Source organism: Sinocyclocheilus grahami, unplaced genomic scaffold, assembly GCF_001515645.1.
Source record: "Sinocyclocheilus grahami isolate Dianchi unplaced genomic scaffold, SAMN03320097.WGS_v1.1 scaffold582.1, whole genome shotgun sequence".
Taxonomy (NCBI): Eukaryota; Metazoa; Chordata; class Actinopteri; order Cypriniformes; family Cyprinidae; genus Sinocyclocheilus; species Sinocyclocheilus grahami.
Genome location: NW_015505761.1, coordinates 861,358 through 883,561, shown reverse-complemented (window position 1 = coordinate 883,561; position 22,204 = coordinate 861,358). Strand labels below are relative to the sequence as shown.

Genomic DNA, 22,204 nt, shown 5'->3' with positions numbered 1-22,204 from the left:
TGAGAAGTGTGCCATTACTTTTCTAAGTGTTCTAAATATTTGCCCAGGTTTTGCACAGGCAGGCATTCCTGTAGCTCAAACGGTAGAGCATGGTGCTAGCAATGGCAAGGTCATGGGTTTGATTCCCAGGGATACTGAACTGATAAAATGTATACTTTAAATGCAGTAATAAGTTGCCTTTGGATAAAAGCATTGATCAAATGTATAAATGTAAATTAATTACTTTGGAAATGAATCCTGTTGATTTAAAGGTGACATATCATGAAATAGATACATATCCAGGTTTTAAGTGCTATAATCAGGTCCACGGTGCATCTACCAGTCAAGGAAACATGAAAAAGATTAACCCAGTAACTTTGTTTTGGTAAGCCTTTTTCTGCAAGCGTCTGATTTCGCTCCCTTGGTGACGTGGCAAAGGGATCTCATTATAATATTGCCGCCCCTTAATCTGTAATTTTCCACCCACGGTGCCGTTATTGTGTTTTCGCAAGCGGCAATGGTGTGCTAGTTTTTATGCCATGGCGAAAGTTTGAGCAAAACATGCTAACTGTTCTGTCTTTGGCTGCACAGACGAGCACAGAACACTATTTACAGTCCCAGCCTCAGAGTAGACAAGACAGCAGTGGATATATTGATTTATTTAATGTATATTGCTCCTGCCACACAGATCTAAAATAAACATGTGATTTATTTCCCAGCTGTTTACCTTCACAGACATAACCGACTGTGTTTTGTAACTGTGTTTTTAATGTAAACTTGTGTGTGAGTGAAAACTTAGTTTAGTACTCGCATGCTGTGACAGCCGCTTTCTGTCCGTGTGCTTCGGATGTGTGCGCTCAGAAAACCGTATATCAGAAGTTTAAACTCATATGGTTTAAAATGCATGATTTCAGCGCGATAAAAATGATAATCAGAACCAAAACAGATGTTTTTAGCGGGTCCGAGCTGTAATGGCGCAGCTCTATTCTGGAAAAAGGGGGTGAGGAGCAGCAGCTCATTTGCATTTAAAGACACAGGCCCGAAAAACAACGTGTTTCTGCTTCCACTCAAAATAAGCATTTTCAAAATGATATAATAAATGATCTGTGGAGTATTTTGAGCTGAAACTTCAGACACATTCTGGGGACACCAGAGACGTATATTACATATTGTAAAAAGGGGCATAATATGTCTCCTTTAATGTCTTGCACAGCTTTGCATGCATTCAAATGTAACTAATTTACTTTTCTTATTGTCAACTTTGGAGTATGTTTCTGAGCTCATGAGAAGCGTGTAAGGACTTTTCCCAGCCCCTCTGAAATGCTCCGATAACAATGATGTCTCTGACTTCATCTGAGTCATGAGTTAATTAGGTTGTTCTGTAGCCAAAGTGAAATTACCCTGCAGTGTGTGATATTCCCCAGTGTTGAACTGTAAAAATATCTATTTTCAAATTAATTTTCTTAATAGTTTAGATTTCCAGCTGATTAAGAGAAGGGGGCCTGACATATAGGGGCCTTGTCATAATGAAAAGTTGGATATGTAAGTGCACAATTCCTGTTAACACATTTCTTGAATTGAGTAACTTCTGTAAAATAAAAGCCATCTAATTATGTTTGTCAACCATCAGCCACTCTAATTTCTGGATGACGATAGTAGAATTGGCCATTAAAAATCATGCAGCAATTGACCACAATTATCAGAGCGTAAATGTATGCAAAATGTGAACTCTTAATGCCAGGGCTCTTTGAATCCAACCCTCGAGGGCCAGTGTCCTGCTGAGTTTAGTTCTTACCCTAACCCAACACACCTGAACAAGCTAATCTAAGATAATTTTGAGAACAACATGCAATTTACAGGCAGGTGGGTTAAACTGGGAATGGTACTAAAGCACCAAACAAGTCTGCAGGACACTTGTCCTCCAGGACTGAAGTTGTGTCTGATTTACTTTCTTTGCTCATGAATTGGAAGAAGGCTTGCAAAAGTGATCTACTGGCATGATTTTAATGGCTAGAAAAACGGCGTTAGTCCATATTCATCATGTTTTATGTCACTAACAACATAATGAATATATTGTGTATATATTCAAGTTAACACCCAGCCCTGATGTAGTTTTAATACAGCACAGCAAAAAGACTCATGGCTTCCATCTCTCTCAGGAACTCTAGTTTTCCATGAGAGCTACTCTCACCCCACTCCCGGTGCTAATTCAACTTGTAATGCAAAGTGGAAAACATGCAGAAAATAATGGCTTTGTATTATTATTATTTTTTTTTTTATTTTATTTTTTTTTACAGCCACCCTGATTTTTATTGATTTTTTTCAGTCAATTTATGGGCTTTTTACAACAGGATTAATATCTGTTTTTCTGTGCTTCACACACAAAAGGGCTTCAGGGAGTTGTATTTCTATCACTCAATTTACATATTTTTTTTTTTACAAAAACCAAGGCAATAGTTTATATTTTGACAAGATATTTGGTAAATTATTCTGTAATATTTGTCATCCTGCTGAACAGGTGAAATTTGAATAATCCGTGAATAGTACGCATTTTAATATTGCAGGATGGTAGCTCTGGGGTTGGAGACACCTGCCATAGGGTTTCCCATTTGGGAATTCAGTTTAGGCTCCATTTGCTGAGCCCACAATTACCTGTGCTGCAAAGTATAGACTTTGTCAGGGAATACTGCATAGGCTGATGGTGCCGTTTGGGACAGGGCCTTTGGAGTGGGTTTTTAGTGGGCGATTGCACTGGTCCTTGTTTTTTTCTTTCTTTCTTGATATTCTTACAGTTTAGTACAGCTGATTCATTGATGATAAACAGCCTTTAAGATGTTAAATGCTTATTACTGTCTCACCTGTTCACTAGCACATTTGGATTTTCATCAGCAAGAGTCCAGATGGGCTTCAGGGGGGTTTCATTGATGGGGAAAAACATCAGATATCCACCTTCCATTGACCTCAAACCACATCGAGCCAGATAATCACACAGGTCCATGGAATTCCCAGAACATTCCAGCACTAAGACATCAGATAGCATGTAGATTAGGGCTGGGCTAAAAAAATGTTTGCAAATTATTATGGCTTTATGAAAAATTCAATATTTTCACTTGGATGGTGTCTGATTTACTTTCTTTGCTCATGAATTGGAAGAAGGCTTGCAAAAGGGATCTACTGGCATGATTTTAATGGCTAGAAAAACGGCGTTAGTCCATATTCATCATGTTTTATGTCACTAACAACATCATGAATATATTGTGTATATATTCAAGTTAACACCCAGCCCTGATGTAGTTTTAATACAGCACAGCAAAAAGACTCATGGCTTCCATCTCTCTCAGGAACTCTAGTTTTCCATGAGAGCTACTCTCACCACACTCCCGGTGCTAATTCAACTTGTAATGCAAAGTGGAAAACATGCAGAAAATAATGGCTTTGTATTATTATTATTATTTTTTTTTTTTTTTTTTTTTTTTACAGCCACCCTGATTTTTATTTATTTTTTCAGTCAATTTATGGGCTTTTTACAACAGGATTAATATCTGTTTTTCTGTGCTTCACACACAAAAGGGCTTCAGGGAGTTGTATTTCTATCACTCAATTTACATATTTTTTACATAAGGCAATAGTTTATATTTTGACAAGATATTTGGTAAATTATTCTGTAATATTTGTCATCCTGCTGAACAGGTGAAATTTGAATAATCCGTGAATAGTACGCATTTTAATTAAAAAAAACGAGTGCCTGGAAGATTAAGTTTCAAGGCACTTCAGACAGTATCTGATAAACTGACACATAAACAGACATATTCTGTCTTTACCTCTTGCTGGACACTGATTTTGGCGCTAAAGGCAGCTGTGTGTATGTGTGAACCATGTGTGTCCATTTCGGAGCACCAGGTGTAAAGTGATTCGACATAAACGAAAGCCTTGATTTGAAGTTTTCTTCTCTCTGGATTGTGGCTTAATTCAATCCTATCAGATTCAAAAAGAGGCAAGCTGGCACTTTCAACAAAGAAAGTGTAAAATGGGAATGAACAATTACGGTCCTTTTTTTATGTACGTTTAATGAGGAATTTTATTTTATTTTCAGTTTTATTTTGTTAGTTTATTTTGGTCTGAGATTTGCAATTTTTGCAATCCCATTACCAAAACCCTGGATGTGCCAGACAGGTTAAACCATCAACAGGTTTGAATGGTTAAATGAATGCAGTAAACGCTGCGATTTGTGTTAAAAAAAAAATGTTTGAAAAAAGTTCAGACTTTAACTTCTTTTGATGAATTTTGGAAGAAAATATTTTGAAGAATATGGGAATTCAAATAATTCCTGGTCCTCATTGACTTGCATAGTATTTGTTGCCATATTATGGTTGTCAATGGGGACCAACAGCTGTTTGGTTAGCAAGGTTTGGAACAACATGCGGGGGAATTAATTTTTATTTTTGGGTGAACTGTCCATTTAAGAGAATGTTGGTAATTTCAATCCTATGCTAATTGTTTTAAAGTAACATCATTTGTACCTTGTTTGTGGAAAGTACCAGCTGCTCTTTTAGACAACACAATGAGTCCATCTTCTTTAGCTGTATAACTATAGATGACTGATCTAAGACCGTGGCATTGTGCTGGAAGTGAGTTTACTCGAGATACTTTACACCTAATGATCCAGGATAACAACCAGCCTCGATTAAACACACGGAACCTCACACATTAGCGCCGAGAGAGTTACTTACTCACTACAACAAACACCAGTGTACTAATGCATGCCACACCTCTCACCTTCAGGGAAAAGCGTACAGGGAGATGCTAACACACACACAACCGTAAGCCTCTGTGAGTCGGGGATCTCACGTCTTTGACACACGATACCAGCGAGCTGAATTTGATCTCCACTTCACTGTGTCATTTTTGCCTGGAATCCCAGAGTGCCGAATCTTACCGGTAATCCCTTCCGCCACGCTCTCGCGACAGACTAACGCTAAGCCTGTTACGTTCCCGAGGAATTAGGCGAAGAAAGCATTCTCTGGGACAGAAACTGCCATTCAGGTCAACGTTTTGTATGATTTTACAGGCACTTCAGACATGAGCCCTCATGGCAGCAGTACCTCTGTCTCTTTAAACACGGGACACGTCTTTTCCTAAGTGACAAGTGAAGGCATTAATATTTAATGCTGTGTCTCCATGCTTTTTTCACCTTGTCAAGTGAGGCATGCTGTAAATGCCAGAACCAGCTAAATTTAATTCCAAGCAATGGCTTAAATTATCAGTCTCAAAGATCCCCCCTCCCTTTTGTGGAAGCTTCTCTTCCAACTGTAGTATTCTGCTATAATCCACACTATCGCAAGAATAAAGGATAAAAGGATTATTTTCAAACAGCCACTACTCCCTAATCGCCCAAATATTTTTTAATCTTCCTTTCCTTTTAGATGAACATAATTTATGCCTTATTTGTAAATCCTATTGCCCTTATGAGCACTTGATTGGGCCGTGTGTTTCCTGAAGTTCTCCAAGGACAGAGCTACATTTGCCTGACAAGCACTTCGTTGTGTTGGTTGGAGATGATTCTTTATCAAGTGTTGCTGTTTGTCAGTATTAATAAGAGAACTTCATGGATGGGGTCTATGGTTCCTCCTAGCGATGTGTTGTCAACTGAAGTATTGAATTGTGCTGCCGTGAAGCGGACAGACAGATGAATGTCACTGGAATGTAAGACCGTGGCCGGATGGAAACATTGTGGGGAGGAAAGCTACGTTCACATCGCAGTTGCACGCGTCCCAAACCTGATTTGAGACTGATTCTGTTTTTGGATGAGTGTGAACCACAAAAATCCCATGGAGTCTGACTAATACAAAATATTTGGACACAAGTCACACCTAATGTATTAATATTGCTGTATTAGAGTAAAAAAAAGTCAAGTTTGTGTGTGTGTGTGTGTGTGTGTATATATATATATATATATATATATTAGTGCTGTCAAATGATGACTAATGATTAATCTCATCCAAAAAATATATTTTTAAATGTAATGTGTGTGTACTGTTTATTTTGATGTGCATATATAAATACACACATACAGTATATATATTGGAAATATTTACATGTTATTTAATATACAAATATAAAATTTTTCAGAAATATATACGTGTGTGTGTGTGTATATATATATATATATATATATACATAATAAATACACAGTACACACAAATATATTATGTAAACAAACTTTTATTTTGGATGCGATTAATTGCAATTAATTGTTTGACAACACATACACACACGCGCATATATATATATAAAAATATGAAATGCAAAGACATTCAGACGTGACTTAGGTGTCCAAATACTTGTGGATGCTGTGACTTGCATTGAACAGTCATAACAGAAGGTGTGAAAATGTGTGGATTTATGATTGGAAGTGCAACATTTCATATATACTTCTGTTCAAACATTTGGGGTCAGAAAGTCAAAAATACAGTAAAAAGTTAATTTTGTGAAATGATTACAATTTAATAATATATTTGAGAGCTGTTAAATTTTATTTGAAATGTAATTTATTCCTGTGATCAAACCTGAATTTTCAGCATCATTACTCCAGTCTTCAGTGTCACATGATCTTCAGAAATCACTCTTATGCTGATTTGCTATTTAAAGGGGTCATATGATGTTGCTACAAAGAACATTATTTTGTGTATTTGGTGTAATGAAATGTGTTTATGCAGTGTGTGTTTAAGGTAAAAAAACACATTATTTTCCACATACTGTACATTATTGTTTCTCCTCTATGCCCCGCCTTTCTGAAACGCGTCGATTTTTACAAAGCTCACCGGTCTGAAAAGCGAGGTGTGCTCTGAAATTCTTTAAATATATAAAACGTACTTACAGGCTGTGAGTCAGAAGCGCCAGACTGTCCTTGCAAAGTTGGAACTGTCCCACTTATAGAAACGGCCTTTGTGCACAGGCTATTCTGCAGGTTCAGGAAACAGTCCTCCATAAAATGCGCTGCACACATCTGAATATTTGGGTTGAAGTGTTCTGGAACAGTGTTGTAAATACAACTTAACCACTGATTTCTAGTCGTGTCCTCTTTTGGAAGACCAAACAAAGTAGTTTCGCTTTCACAACGAAACACACAGCGTCACACACGGTGGCTTTGAGTGAGCGGCGGTGGGTGGGCTTGCAGCAACCACTTGTGACGACTCCGGGCTGGACTCCGCTTCGTCCACGGTGAAAGCCGATCCGGCGATCCACAGCGAAGTTGATGTATTTCCTCAGCGACCAGCACAGATCAGCTCCAGGCATGACGAATCAGATCTCGTCCTCTTTTGGAAGGCCAAACAAAGTAGTTTCGGTTTCACAACGAAGCACACAGCGTCTTCATGACATGGCGGCGGCGGCGGCGGCAACAACAATACTACAGCGAGAATAAAAGTTATGCCTTCTTTCTTTGCGTGAGCATTTGGGCGGTGTTATGCAAATCTTCCCACATAGTGATGTAGATATGTGGGGGCGTGTTAGAACGAGCCGTTTTAGGTAGGTGTGGCTGACTCTTAACTTTTATAAAGAGCATCTCTTTGGATTTGAGACTTTAGTCTTTGCAACTTTACAGATCTTCTTTATGCACCAAGAGCTTGTAACACACCAAAGAGAAAGGACCAATTGAAATCGCATCATATGACCCCTTTAAGAAACATCTGTGCTGCTTATAACGGCTGTTATTTTATTTGTATTAATTTAAGTCTTTAGTGTCACTTTTGTTCAATTTAATGCATCCTTGCTGAACAAAAAAAAAATGTACTGACCCCACACTTTTAAACGGTTGTGTAACTTCATGAGATTTAATATGACGCCACAAGAAAACAGTGTAGGTAGTATCGGATATGGACCAGATTTTATTAAAAAGTTATGACGACAACCTGAGTTGGGCAGAAAATTGCATTTGGGAGCTTTAGCTTGCAATGTGAACGGACTTAAAAACAAACAACTCAAATGTGTTTTATAGATGTACCAAGTCAACTTGACTTAAGTTTTCCCTTCCCGACTAATAAAAGATTACCCAAAAAGCGAGCGCCTTTGCTCTTCTGTACATACTGTACATGAACGACTTCTGATGGTTGGGGTGATTGCTGGGTTTGTGTCGTGTGCTGGGCTGATGTTGTAAGTAGCGTGCTTCTGTGCTCCTGTGCTGTTTCAGTGCGTCTACTCGTGCCATGATCTGATATACAGATATGAAGATGAATGTCTTTTGTGTGTTAACTGGGAGCACAACTGTATTTGACGTTTGTAACAAAGAGAATCTGGTTTTCGAAGAAGCACTACGAAACGTTTCCCTCCGTGCCGTGCTCACAGATCCCCCTCCGACAGCCTGACCTGGTTTACCATCAGCTACTGGGAACTTGGCGGTGATGTGCTTTGATTTCACTTCCATTTCTTTCTTTCTTTTTTTTTCCACAGACACTTTGTGTTCTTGTCAAGTATTTTGAGATTAACAGAATTTCACGAGCAGGGATCTTCTAAGTGAATGTGTAATTTATTGTCGGGGTTGGCTTTGTTAATAAAACTTTTACTTGAATCATTGAAGTATTGATTTATTGAGAAATGCAGGGCAAGATTGTGTTTTAATTCGCCGTCTACCAAGTGTTTCGAAAAAAGAAGTTCGGTCGTTAGCTTTTTGCCGTTGAGAACAGAAATTATAGTCTGTTTATAGAGCCATAAATACGGTAAAGGCACTGTGTTGTGCATTACTGAATATTTTTACCACTAGAGTATTTAAAATACAGTATCACAGATAAAACCATGTTCTTCTTCAATTGTAAATAATAGTAATATGGATTCTTATATTCATTAAATGGAATCTATTTGGGTTAAAATTTGCCATATAGAATATCAATTCTCTATTTATGTAATACATTCTAACACATGCAATATATCAATTGTGTTATGCATAATTACCATTATGTTATTATAAACATCTCTAAACAAATTCTAACTTCTGTAATTGATGCCACTATCAATTAAAAAATATGCATAATAGCAATTCCATTTTGGTGCAAAGTGCCAACAGTTTTCCCCGTATCATTTGCTATAAAATATATTTAACATCTGTAGATACATTAAGCATCTTAAAGGGATAGTTCACCCAAAAATGAAAAAAATCGTCACGTTGTTCCAAACCTATAAACTCACAAGAAGATATTTTAAGATATTAGGCTCTAGTGACAGAATGTTCATTTTTGGGTGAACTATTTCTTTAATGCTTCGAAATGTGTTCAGCACAATCTGAATGCAGTTCTTTAGGGGGGGGAATCAAATGTTATGTGGCTTACTGGTTTTCAATTGCCTTTTCAATACTAATAATGCAAGACAGGTTTCTCTGAGTAACTGCTTGAGTAATTAAAGGAGAACTAACGGTTAAAAAAACAAAACGGGACCTTTGACCTTACTAGACTTTTGGAAATGTTCTATTTTGTGCTATGTTAATTGTACATTTAATAATAATCGTTGTTGAGTGGTGTGAAAGTAGGACTTGCGGTCTTGTAAAGGGACCCCAAAGAACCTTGTTAGGATGCCTATAGAATGCCTAAAATATTAATAATAATAGGCCCAATTCAGAGAAATGCAAAGACCGGTTATTTTTGCATTCAGTCAAGAGTCAGAGATCAAAGCAGGATGCCATGTCCGTATCTGTGGAATGGAAAGTCTGTTCTACAAAACTGAATAGATGCGGATATAGAGGTAAGTTAACAGGTTGTTTAGAGTTGAGACCGTGTCAAAAGTCTCTTTACTAAAACCTTTCTTTTAATAATATAAAAACAATAATGCCATAATACTGTCACTGCATATATACAATTATCATCTTGATATAGGACATTATTTTTAAAACGAAAGGAATCAGTAACCAAGTCCATAAACTGCATCAGGTGTCAAACGAGCGAACTACAAGTCCCACAATCCAGCAAATGGCTGCAATATAACAAAGAGTGAAAAATTTAAGGGGGTCTGAATACTTTCCGTACCCACTGTATATACTGATGGTTCTAAATACTCTATCTCTGGCAGAACAGCTGCTGCAGTATTTATTCCAAAGTTTCAAACTAGTATAAGAAAAGAATAACTGATCATGTATCCGTGTATACAGCAGAATTGATTGGCATGGTGGTAGCACTCCAGTGGGTAGACGTTAGTAGTAATATGTTCTGACTCTTATGCAGCAGTATAGAGCCTTGCAAGTGGAGTAAAAACATCAAGGCAAGACATTATTTATGAGATTCTTGCAAGTTTGTTAAGAATAAGTAATGTAAGCTTAATAACATTTTTGTGGGTTCCCGCTCATGTGGGAGTGGAGGCTAATGAAGCGGTTGATAAGCTTGCTAAGCAAGCTCTTAAACACTCAGAAATAGATATTCAAGTGACTCTTAGCAAAAATGAGGTTAAAGGGAAAATTAAAGAATTCATAAACAAAAAATGGCAAGAAGTATGGAACTGTGAAAGCAAGGGCAGACAAATGTATAATATTCAAAATATTGAAAAAGAAAGGTTAAACTCATTAAGGAAGTAAGAAACATGGGTGTTGAATCATTTAATTTGTCAAATCTCTTGAAAGAGCATGCAGAACAAGGTAAAATATATGGTGCTATTGTTAAATACATTAAAGAAATAGGATTAGTCAGGAGAATTTAGGAATTTGTGGGTATTTTTTTTATTTTTGTTTATTATTATTTTTGTATTTTATTTTTTTTATATAAAATATAGATAAATATAAATATGTATATAGTAGTTGCATATTAGTGCTCCACACTCCAGTCCAGTTGGTGGCGGTAAATGCACCAGAAGTTGGTTTGCCATCCGCCATAAAACGTTATTAGAAGAAGAAGAAGAAGAGGTCTGCTAATGTTTACCCGGTATTGACTGTGCAAAATGGCGGCGAATGCAAGCACAGACACAGCTGTCTTCGACTGCCCGTCATGGTGAGATGAGAAATTAAGTGCATCCTTATTGCAATGCAAGCAAAAGCCCTGCATGCGCGTGTGTGGAGCGGATGCGTGGATTATGAGTGCCATGAATAAAAACCGTGCAACTCAGTCCTGTATGAGGCGCGGACAGTAACGCAATACACCGCAGCAGATCAGTCCACTCTGCATGCATGCATTAATCACCCGACTTTATTATCATTCCTTTGGATGTCTGGTGTATACTACAGCCCTATATACATTTTGGCATGTGATAAAGCGATGCTTTGCCGATTCCTGTGTTGAATGAAGTTATAGGTTTCATAAAACATGCAGACTAATCTGCTTTTATTACACTTAAATATGATCATTTATTATGATCCATATGCAGCTCTAGTCAATCTTTCAAATAAATGCGTTTGTGCATAGAGTATATAGAAATGACACTGCAGGTTTAGGAGACTGAAGGGGGAATGAATGCATGAATTTGGTCACATTTAATTTAATCTCAGGGCAGGAAAACCTCCACCTGGACTCCATCTGGACGTGGTTAAAGGAGACAAATTAATAGAGGTAAGACGGTGTTAAATGAGCAGCAATGGAAATATAATGATGATCGTGAACTTTGACCTGGTGGACTTGTTCCCCTTTATATAACTATATATTCTGAGACTATAAGAGTTGGAAAATAAAGAAAGTTCCATCGAGAATAGGAAAACACACATGTTGAATAACTAATTGTGTTATTTCCCTGGCCTGTAATAGTTATAGAAAGAAATAATGTATTAATAAGATTTCAATTCGATCTTTAAACATTTGCGATCAGCTCTACAATATTCCATCACCAAGAAATCCACATATGCAGTCTTTATAATTAAAAAATAAATACATATGGGAAGAGTCACGGTAATTCATTGTTTAAAATGTGTGGGAAATGGGTTAAACGTCATTCAACAACTGTAAAACTGACTTTCTGTTTCTGTGAACCATAGAAGATATTTAGAAAAATGTCCATACAATGCAAAAACAAAAAAAAATGCCATGGCATCAAAACTGTTTGTTTGCCAACATTCTTCAAGATGTGTGTGTGTGTGTGTGTGTGTGTGTGTGTGTGTGCGTGTGTTTGTGTCACTGCAGAGTGGGACAGAAAGTTGGCATGATCTCGCATGTCACATTATTCATAGAGCAACAGGGCAGTGCAGCTTGAGGCCAGAGAAGCAGCCAACTGTTCGCAAGCATCACTCCGCAAGATTAATATGCACATCCCCCATCTCTCAGCTGGCACCCAGCAGCATACAGCTCTGTCCTCAACTGCTCTACAGTAAGTGGAAATAAATGAGATTGATATTAAAGCATAACAAATCATCATAAAAATAAACGATACTAACAAAATAAAAACTATAACAATATCATATCCGAGAAACCCTAAATCAACTCATAACTGATCGAATAATTTTTCAAAAAATGATCTTTGCTAGGGTGCAGGGCTTTGAAATGACTCAGAGGGAGCTGTAACAATATGAAAGTAATAAACACGAATCATCAAATACTCACATTAATGCAAAAACAGCACAACATATTCTATTTGAAGTACTTGAACTAATTAGTTTAATGATTTAATTATTCATGAGGCCTTAGCACAGCTAGAACTTTTTACAAATGAATTACAAATGAAAGAGTCCCACTTTAGGCCCTAAGTTTTTGTTTCTGAGGAGCTACATTGTTTGGTGGAAGAATACTGTATTTATTAATATCATCACACTTTATTTGCTCTGTTTTATTTTGTGAAACATTACTACGTATATGGAATAACCGTTTTATAAAAGCAATAAGCACCGTGAAGCCGTGGTTTACAGTGAATTTATAACAGCTAAGGGGGTTATCCGCTTCGCGTCGTGGCTAACAACGCCCCTCAGCTGTTATAAATTCACTGTAAACCACGGCTTCTTGGGGCGAATTGCTTTAATTTATTTGTGTTCTACAGAAGAAAGTCAGTCAGTTGGCTTTGTAATGACTAATGACTGTAAAGAGTGAATAAATGATGACACAATTTCATTTTTGGGTGAATAACAGCCATCTTTGAAATTGGCTGTACTATCAGTTTTAAACCTTACTTAATGATTAATGATCATCAACCCCATTATAACAGTATAAAACCAGCAGTATTGTGTGTGTCATAGTGAATGAGCCTCATGGTGTCACCTGCAGAAGCTGATCATCGATGAGAAGAAGTTCTATCTGTTTGGGAGGAACCCTGAGCACTGTGACTTCACGATAGACCACCAGTCGTGCTCGCGTGTGCATGCGGCGCTGCTCTACCACAGACACCTCAAGAGAGTGTTCCTCATCGACCTCAACAGCAGTGAGTGCAGAGCTCTTCAACAGCACGCTCTGTACAGAATCCTTCCCATCTCATCTTGATCTGTCCTTGTTTAGCCCATGGCACATTTCTGGGCAGAATCCACCTCGAGCCCCGCAAACCTCAGCAGGTGCCGATCGACTCCACCATGTCGTTCGGAGCGTCCACACGCGTCTACACGCTGAGAGAGAAACCGCAGACGCAGAGCAGCTCCAGCACAGGAGACAGCAAAGGAGTGGAGGACGAGGAACTGAAGGGGCTGCTGGGACTGCCGGAGGAAGAGACCGAGCTCGAGGTGTGTGTGTGTGTGTCTACCTGTTTTTCTATTCTGGTGGGGACTTAAACCTGAATACACACAGACTCATGGGGACTCGTGTCATGGTGGGGACCTAAATTGTGGTCCCCACGGGTAAACAAGCTAATAAATCACACAGAATTAAGTTTTTTGAAAATCTAAAAATGCAGAAAGTTTCCTGTGAGGGGTAGGTTTAGGGGTAGGGTTGGTGTAGGGCGATAGAATATACGGTCTGTACAGTATAAAAACCATTACGCCTATGGAGAGTCCCCACAAGGATAGCAAACCAGACGTGTGTGTGTGAATAAAAGGGTCATTCCGTGTCAAATCAACAAAATAAAAAAAACTGGTTGAGTTGACACGGAATGACCCAAAAGCCTTATGCAACTGTATATACACTATATTGCCAAAAGTATTGGGCCACCCCCTTCTAATGAACAGGTTTGACTGCTTGAGTACAAATATTAAAGGTGGGGTAAGAGATTTCTGGTAGTATATGGAATAACCGTTTTATAAAAGCAATAAGCACCGTGAAGCCGTGGTTTACAGTGAATTTATAACAGCTGAGGGGCGTTGTTAGCCACGACGCGAAGCGGATAACCCCCTTAGCTGTTATAAATTCACTGTAAACCACGGCTTCTTGGGGCGAATTGCTTTAATTTATTTGTGTTCTACAGAAGAAAGTCAGTCAGTTGGCTTTGTAATGACTAATGACTGTAAAGAGTGAATAAATGATGACACAATTTCATTTTTGGGTGAATAACAGCCATCTTTGAAATTGGCTGTACTATCAGTTTTAAACCTTACTTAATGATTAATGATCATCAACCCCATTATAACAGTATAAAACCAGCAGTATTGTGTGTGTCATAGTGAATGAGCCTCATGGTGTCACCTGCAGAAGCTGATCATCGATGAGAAGAAGTTCTATCTGTTTGGGAGGAACCCTGAGCACTGTGACTTCACGATAGACCACCAGTCGTGCTCGCGTGTGCATGCGGCGCTGCTCTACCACAGACACCTCAAGAGAGTGTTCCTCATCGACCTCAACAGCAGTGAGTGCAGAGCTCTTCAACAGCACGCTCTGTACAGAATCCTTCCCATCTCATCTTGATCTGTCCTTGTTTAGCCCATGGCACATTTCTGGGCAGAATCCACCTCGAGCCCCGCAAACCTCAGCAGGTGCCGATCGACTCCACCATGTCGTTCGGAGCGTCCACACGCGTCTACACGCTGAGAGAGAAACCGCAGACGCAGAGCAGCTCCAGCACAGGAGACAGCAAAGGAGTGGAGGACGAGGAACTGAAGGGGCTGCTGGGACTGCCGGAGGAAGAGACCGAGCTCGAGGTGTGTGTATGTGTGTCTACCTGTTTTTCTATTCTGGTGGGGACTTAAACCTGAATACACACAGACTCATGGGGACTCGTGTCATGATGGGGACCTAAATTGAGGTCCCCACGGGTAAACAAGCTAATAAATCACACAGAATTAAGTTTTTTGAAAATCTAAAAATGCAGAAAGTTTCCTGTGAGGGGTAGGTTTAGGGGTAGGGTTGGTGTAGGGCGATAGAATATACGGTCTGTACAGTAGAAAAACCATTACGCCTATGGAGAGTCCCCACAAGGATAGCAAACCAGACGTGTGTGTGTGGGTGTGTGTGTGAATAAAACGGTCATTCCGTGTCAAATCAACAAAATAAAAAAAACTGGTTGAGTTGACACGGAATGACCCAAAAGCCTTATGCAACTGTATATACACTATATTGCCAAAAGTATTGGGCCACCCCCTTCTAATGAACAGGTTTGACTGCTTGAGTACAAATATTAAAGGTGGGGTAAGAGATTTCTGGTAGCCAATGTTGACATTTGAAATGTCTCGCCCCTATTTTGATAGCTCCGCCCCACACATACGTACGCAACCCAGGCAACGATTAGTTCTGTGAAACAAAGCCAAACCAATGTTACACCGTGTCTACACCGGACGTGAGTGGCGCGACAAAATACTATAGAACTCATTATAATCAGTGATGCTGTCTACACCAGAGATATATATATACATATATCTATGGTCTACACTGGATGCGGCGCGGCATGACACGACAAATCCCAGACAGAAAACTGGTGCTGCGTTCTATTCATGACGTATTGACACACATTTCAAATGATTTTACTAGTGTTACCAGTGTACTAGACAGACTTTAGCTGTTGCGGCGCAGACACGGTGTTACTCGCCTATCGAGAAGAAACAAAACAACCTCGGCGTCCGATCGCAGACCTTCCGCTCCTTGAGTTCTCTCCAGCGCTGGAAAGCTGATCGATATTTACACGGGTCCTACTTCTTGCCTTAAACCTTCTTTTGTTCCGCAGACGTTTTCCTCTTTTGTTTTTTTATCCGCCGTCTCTATCTTTCTGTCGCTCGGCTCGGCTAATGTCCGTCCTGTGTCCTGAACTCTCTCCCCTCCACGTCATGAGTAGACACGCCCCTTACTGCTGATTGGCTACAAGTTTGTTTTGCTATTCGGCCCGAATCAGTTTTAAAAAGCGTTTTTGAAAAAAAAACACTTACCCCACCTTTAATGTTGAAACATATAATGATATTCTAGGGAATTGTGTGCTTCTAATTTTATAGCATGAAAATACATGGCAATGCCTCTGTGTATAAGGCAAGGTTCAAAAAGAAATGATTGATTGAGTCAGTGTGGAAGAACTTGACTGTTCACTAAGAACCAACTCTACCATATTGCTATGGGAGTTGCCCCTGGGACGTTTAGACGGCTGTCAGTGACGTTATTCCCTACGGCCAAAGGCCTAGGCTACATACCCCAAACTACTTACCTGTTAGGGCCAGACTCCTGGGCCCGGGGTAGAGCTCAAGGCTTGGAATCAGAAACAGATTCCTTTAAGGGAATACGACCAAGAGCCTAGAATCATACTAGTCTTGGTCTGTCACACAGGGGCTACCGCACGTTTGTCTTGTGGTGAAGGAACTGTCTCAACAGATCCTTAGTAGCAATACCCTGTTAAGTAGGTATCCAGAGGATACATAGGGGGAGTGGTGCCCAAGGCAGAACCGGGGTTTTAAACCACTCAAAAAGAGCACGAAGTCTTGCGCGTAGCTCTTACCATACAGGATTTTTAGAAAAGTGGGCAAAGCATAACGTGCACACTTACCACTTATGTGGATTTTAGAAAAGTGGGCAAAGCATAACGTGCACACTTACCACTTATGTGGATTTTAGAAAAGTGGGCAAAGCATAACGTGCACACTTACCACTTATGTGGATTTTAGAAAAGTGGGCAAAGCATAACGTGCACTACACTTGCATACCGTTCTAGGGGTTCTCGTGGCACCCTGAAAAGGCAGCCTATAGATAAAAATAGCGTATCCCCAGACGCTATATCTACGGCTATAATGCTGGAGTGGCTAGCAGTAAATCTGTAGCTGGGGGAGAACATCCAGCTCTTAATGGAGAGGGAGCTCAACCTACAGCATGTTCCCATGGTGGAACAGCTAGCAGTTATTCAGCTGAGGGAGCAACACACTCAGTTCTCAAACCGAGACGGGGCTCGACCTGCAGCATGTTCCGCACTGGAACAGCTAGCAATAGTTTACTTAGCTGTGGGGGCAACACACCTAGTTCTCAGTCGAGAAGGGGGCTCGGCCTACAGCATGTTCCAATGCAGGAACGCTAGCAGTAGTTTACCTTGGCTGAGGGAGCACAAACCCAGCTCTCAACGAGAGGGAGCTCGACCTGCAGCATGATTGAAAAATCAGAGGGGTAAGGGGTAAACTCTCATTCCAGGTAACCCTTTTGATAAAAGGGGAGCATTGTCTCAATACTACCATGAGGACAGCCCATGGAGCGAGGAATCTAACTCCTCAGAGAGGATTAACGCTCGAAAGAGACATCATACTCACAATAACCCTCAATGGTGAGGGGGGTTGATGCCTCAAGGGGATATCCTGGTGATCGGGAAAAACCCCTCAGGGCGACCCGGATACGGTAGACCAGTCAGGGTAGCATGAAAGCGTAAACCCCAGCCCGGACGTCCAGGAAATTTTTTTGCAGTGACACCGGGGGCCTGATAATCACAAAACTCCCGCAGAAGCCTGTGTTATAGCCGCATGATCCAGGAAGTATGAAACCGAAACCTTACTTACCTTCTGGACATATCTCGACGAGTGAGTTTATAAACACTGCAAGTCGAGCACCCGGTTTCTGAACCCAGCACGGGAAACACTGCAAAGAAACTAGCAGAAGGGTACACACAACCACCAGTTCCATAGCACATACATATATTTATATACATATATTTAGACATGGATCGTACTCACCCACCACGGCTCCCGCGTTGGAGCTCTGTCCGGAAAAGCCTCTAGACCGGACCTTCAGTAAGGTGGTTACTATGATTAACCATAGAACGGGGTAGATGTTACATCCCCTGAGGGAAAGAGTGGATACCTAAGTATTACTCTGATCCGGACGAAAGCTCTGACGCCTTGTCTGGATCACATCCCTCAGGTCTTGCCTACCTCCCTTCGACCCACGATACTTCCTACCCCTACCCGCAGGCGGAGGAGGAGCGCGAGTCGCGACACTAGCCTTCTGTGCTCGTCTCTGATCCTCAAATCGAGACGGGCCAGGACCCCTGGTTTGTTCGGGCTCAGACCTGGACCTTCGTGGAATGAAGGTTTTGAAGGCCGCTGAGCGTGCCTTCGCCTCCCTGAACTTTTCGATGACCGTCTCAACGGATGTACCAAAAAGTTCAGAGGGCGAAACCGGGGCATCGAGAAGAAAACCCCTTTCTTTCTTCCCGATGTCTGCCAGGTTTACCCACAGCTGCCTCTCCGTTACTACCATCGCTGCCATAGATCTGCCCATGGCAGAGGCAGCCTGCTTAGTAGCACGAAGAGCAAGATCCGTGGTGCGGCGTAACTCAGCCATCTCATCAGAAGAAAGGCCCTCGCCTTTATCCAGGTCTTTCAGCAGATCAGCCTGGTATGCTTGAAGCACCGCCATCGTGTGCAGTGAAGCAACAGCCTGACCTGCTGCTGCGTATGCCTTGCCATTCATTTTAGATGTAGCTTGAAGAGGCATGGATGGCAAGGAGGGAGTTTTGAGAGATGATGTCTCTCCCATAGAGAGATAGCTAGCTAGCGTCTCTTCTACAGGGGGCATTCTCTCATAGCCGTTTTCGCGCACCGCCTCGATATTCGCATAACTGGTATGCTGAAACCGATGGATGCGTGAGGAAAACGGCTTCTTCCATTCCTTCTCGATCTCAGTATGGAGATCAGGAAGGAAAGGAAGACTCACCTGAGCTGGAGGGTTATGGCCAGAAAGATAACGTTCGTCGAGACGACCTCGCGACGCCACTTCCTTAGTCCGCTTCCATGGCAAGTCAAGTCTTGCCGTGGCGCGATCCATAACCTCTAAGAGCTCATCATACGCAGGGCAGGAGGATTGAGAAGGCTCAGCCTCAGCTTCTTCGCTCTCATCATCCATTTCCTGCTCTTCCTGGGCTGAAACCAGCAGAGCACTGGCCCCTGGATCATATGATGTTAAAGAGAGAACATCATCCTCCAGTGGCTGTCTCTCGCCCCCCGCCGATGAGCGCGAGAAGGAAAGTCCCTCTCTAAACTCATCGGCCAGGTCCACCTGAGATCGCCACGAGCTCATTCTCCTCCGTGCCTCAGCAGCGGAGGGTCCTGAACCGCGGGAAGCAGATGGCTGCCCCTCTTTACTTGAAAAGAGAGACAAACGAGAACGGAGTTTTTTCATTGGAAAAAACTCGCAATGCACGCAGATTGCCCCCTCGAGGACATCGCGTGCGTGCTCCTCGCCCAAACAAACAACACATAGATCGTGTGTGTCATCTGGTGTCAAATAGCGCTGACACGGATGCACACACCTTCTAAATGCTCTACTAGTGCTCGCCATAATATTAATAGATAGCTCTTACTTTTTCCTTGAAAATGCACGCTTCAAACAGAACAGTCAATGAAGACGAAGAAGAGAACAATGTGTAGCTCCCGGCACCGATTTATACTGTAGTCGCACCGGTAGTGACGTCATGGCTGTCGCCGGCCAACGAGTTGGTGTTTTTTCAATGTATGCTTCAGATACGAGTCACGACGAGGCGTTCCCCATAGCGACCCCTAGAGGACGCAGTTCGAAGTTCCCATGAAAGGGAACTTGACTGTTCTGCAGAAAGCTCTGCTGTGACTTTAAATGCAGACCTTGAGCCAAAAACTCATCACCAAACACCAGAGACTTGTACAGATATGGATAGAGTCATTTTAGACACTTCCAAAACTGTTGCAACAGAGATGGAAATGCAATTTTAAATACATGAATTATGTTTCCATCTTTGTTGCCACAGTTTTGTCACAGAAGTGCCTTTTTCTGTTCTAAAGAAGGGGTTGTCCCAATACTTTTGTCCATATAGTGCATGTACAAGTCTCTGGTGTTTGGTGATGAGTTTTTGGCTCAAGGTCTGCATTTAAAGTCACAGCAGACGTGTTCAGCTGGCTTTCTGCAGACCGACATATATATATAAAACAGATATTTATTGCATGTTAAATATGAAGGTGCTTAATTTAAATCCTCTATGTAACATTTTATGCAAAATATAGGTAAATATAACTGTCGCTCAAGAGTTTAATATGCGTGATTTCTGGTTTTCTGATGCCTTTTTTTTCTCCACCCCTTCCAGAACCTGACAGAGTTCAACACGGCTCATAACAAACGCATTTCTACACTCACCATCGAGGAGGGAAACCTGGAAATCCAGAGACCCAAGAGGAAGAGGAGGAGCTCGCGCGTTTCCTTCAGTGAAGAAGAGGAGATCATAAATCCAGGTACTCACACGATGAATATAGAATATATATATATGTTACTCTACTGTTCAAAGGTTTGGACTCCGTAAGATGCTTTTTAAAAGAAATGAATATTTTTATTCAGCAAGGATGCGTTAAATTGATCAATAGTGTGACGGTAAAAACATGTATAGTGTTATTTCTATTTAAAATAAATGCTGTTCTTTTGAACTTTCTATTCATCACAGAATCCTGAAAAATAGAATATATCACAGTTTCCACAAAAATATGAAGCTGTTGTCAACATTGATAATAATCAGAAATGTTTCTTGAGCAGCAGATCAGCATATTATACTGATTTCTGAAGATCATGTGACACTGAAGACTGGCGTAATGATGCTGAATATTCAGATTTACGTTACAGGATTAAATTACATTTGAACAGATATTCACATAGAAGACACGTATTTTAAAAAGCAATAATATTTCACAATATCCCTGTTTTTACTGCATTTTTAATCACATAAATACAGCTGTGGTGAGCAAATGAGACTTACTCAGAAGCATTAATAAAATCTTGCTAAGCACTAACCTCCCCTTTCACTGGAACGACTCAGTCTTCACACACTCTCTTCTCTCATTCTTTGTGTGCGTTTTGACCTTTGTTACATGTCTTTTCTCCTCTCACAGAGGACGTGGACCCGTCTGTAGGACGCTTCAGAAACATGGTGCAGACGGCTGTGGTTCCTATCAAGGTGCGATCATTGGCCTGCTCTTGTCTGCTTGGTTGCTTTAGCGCGCCGTCATTGATTTTAATGGATTTGAGAACAGCCATTCTCTCAGTACAGTTTAAGTTGCATGGCTCGCAAACAGGAAATTGTATTATTATTGTATAGAAGTAATGGCTTCCTCGTCGTCTGACTCTGACGTCTGAATGTAAAGGAGCTTAGATGTACTCCGTGTTTTGCTGTAGTCTTGCCATATGGTGACCTGCCTCCCGCCAGCCACGAGACCACAGGACAGGGCGGCTCGTCTGCCATCACGGGCGGGATGCCCCTGCCCTTCCCCAACCCCGCCCCGGAGGTGGACCTCTCGCCCACGACGGTGCAGCCGCCCGCTGTGCTGAACCCCACTCCTGCTCCCGGACCCTACTCGGCCGAGCCGCTCAACGAGCCGCGCAAGAAGAAGTACGCCAAGGAGGCGTGGCCTGGCAAAAAGCCCACCCCCTCCCTGCTGATTTAACACGGGACAGACAAACTGTGACAGATCTCAAGATTACATCTTAGAGTTCGTTTGAAGTTATTGGTTCCAAACTTCATGTTTGCAACACTTCTGATTCATACTTCAAACGCGTGCTGTCAAACGATTAATCGCATCCAAAAAGGAACGTTTTTGTTTACATAATATATGTGAGTGTACTGTGTATATTTATTATGTATATATAAATACAAACACATGCATGTATATATTTCAGAAAAATATGTTGTTTATATATTATAAATTATATGAATATACAGTGCCGTGAAAAGGTTTTTGCCCCTTTCCTGTTTTAAACATTTTTTTTGCCTATGTCACACTTAAAATATTCAGATCATCAAACAAATTGTAATATTACACAAAGATAACCCGAGTAAATACAAAATGCAGTTTTGAAATAATGATTTCATTTATTAAGGGAAAAACGCAATCCAAACATGCCTGGCACTACGTGAAAAAGCAATTGGAATTGCCCCCTAAATCTAATAACTGGTTGTGCCACGCTTTGCAGCAACAACTGCAATCAAGTGTTTGTGATAACTGGCAATGAGT

At 40.9% G+C, this 22,204-nt stretch overlaps 1 protein-coding gene across 1 annotated transcript; it reads left to right on the top strand.

The window, feature by feature from the left end:
- Positions 1–10,885: 10,885 nt before the first annotated feature.
- Positions 10,886–21,676, top strand: ppp1r8a (protein phosphatase 1, regulatory subunit 8a). The gene is made up of 7 exons (XM_016240128.1): positions 10,886–10,940; positions 11,435–11,495; positions 13,131–13,284; positions 13,359–13,576; positions 20,293–20,437; positions 21,086–21,181; positions 21,369–21,676. The coding sequence occupies exons 1-7, from the start codon at positions 10,891–10,893 to the stop codon at positions 21,635–21,637; spliced, it is 993 nt and encodes a 330-aa protein (XP_016095614.1). The 5' UTR covers positions 10,886–10,890; the 3' UTR covers positions 21,638–21,676.
- Positions 21,677–22,204: the final 528 nt, after the last annotated feature.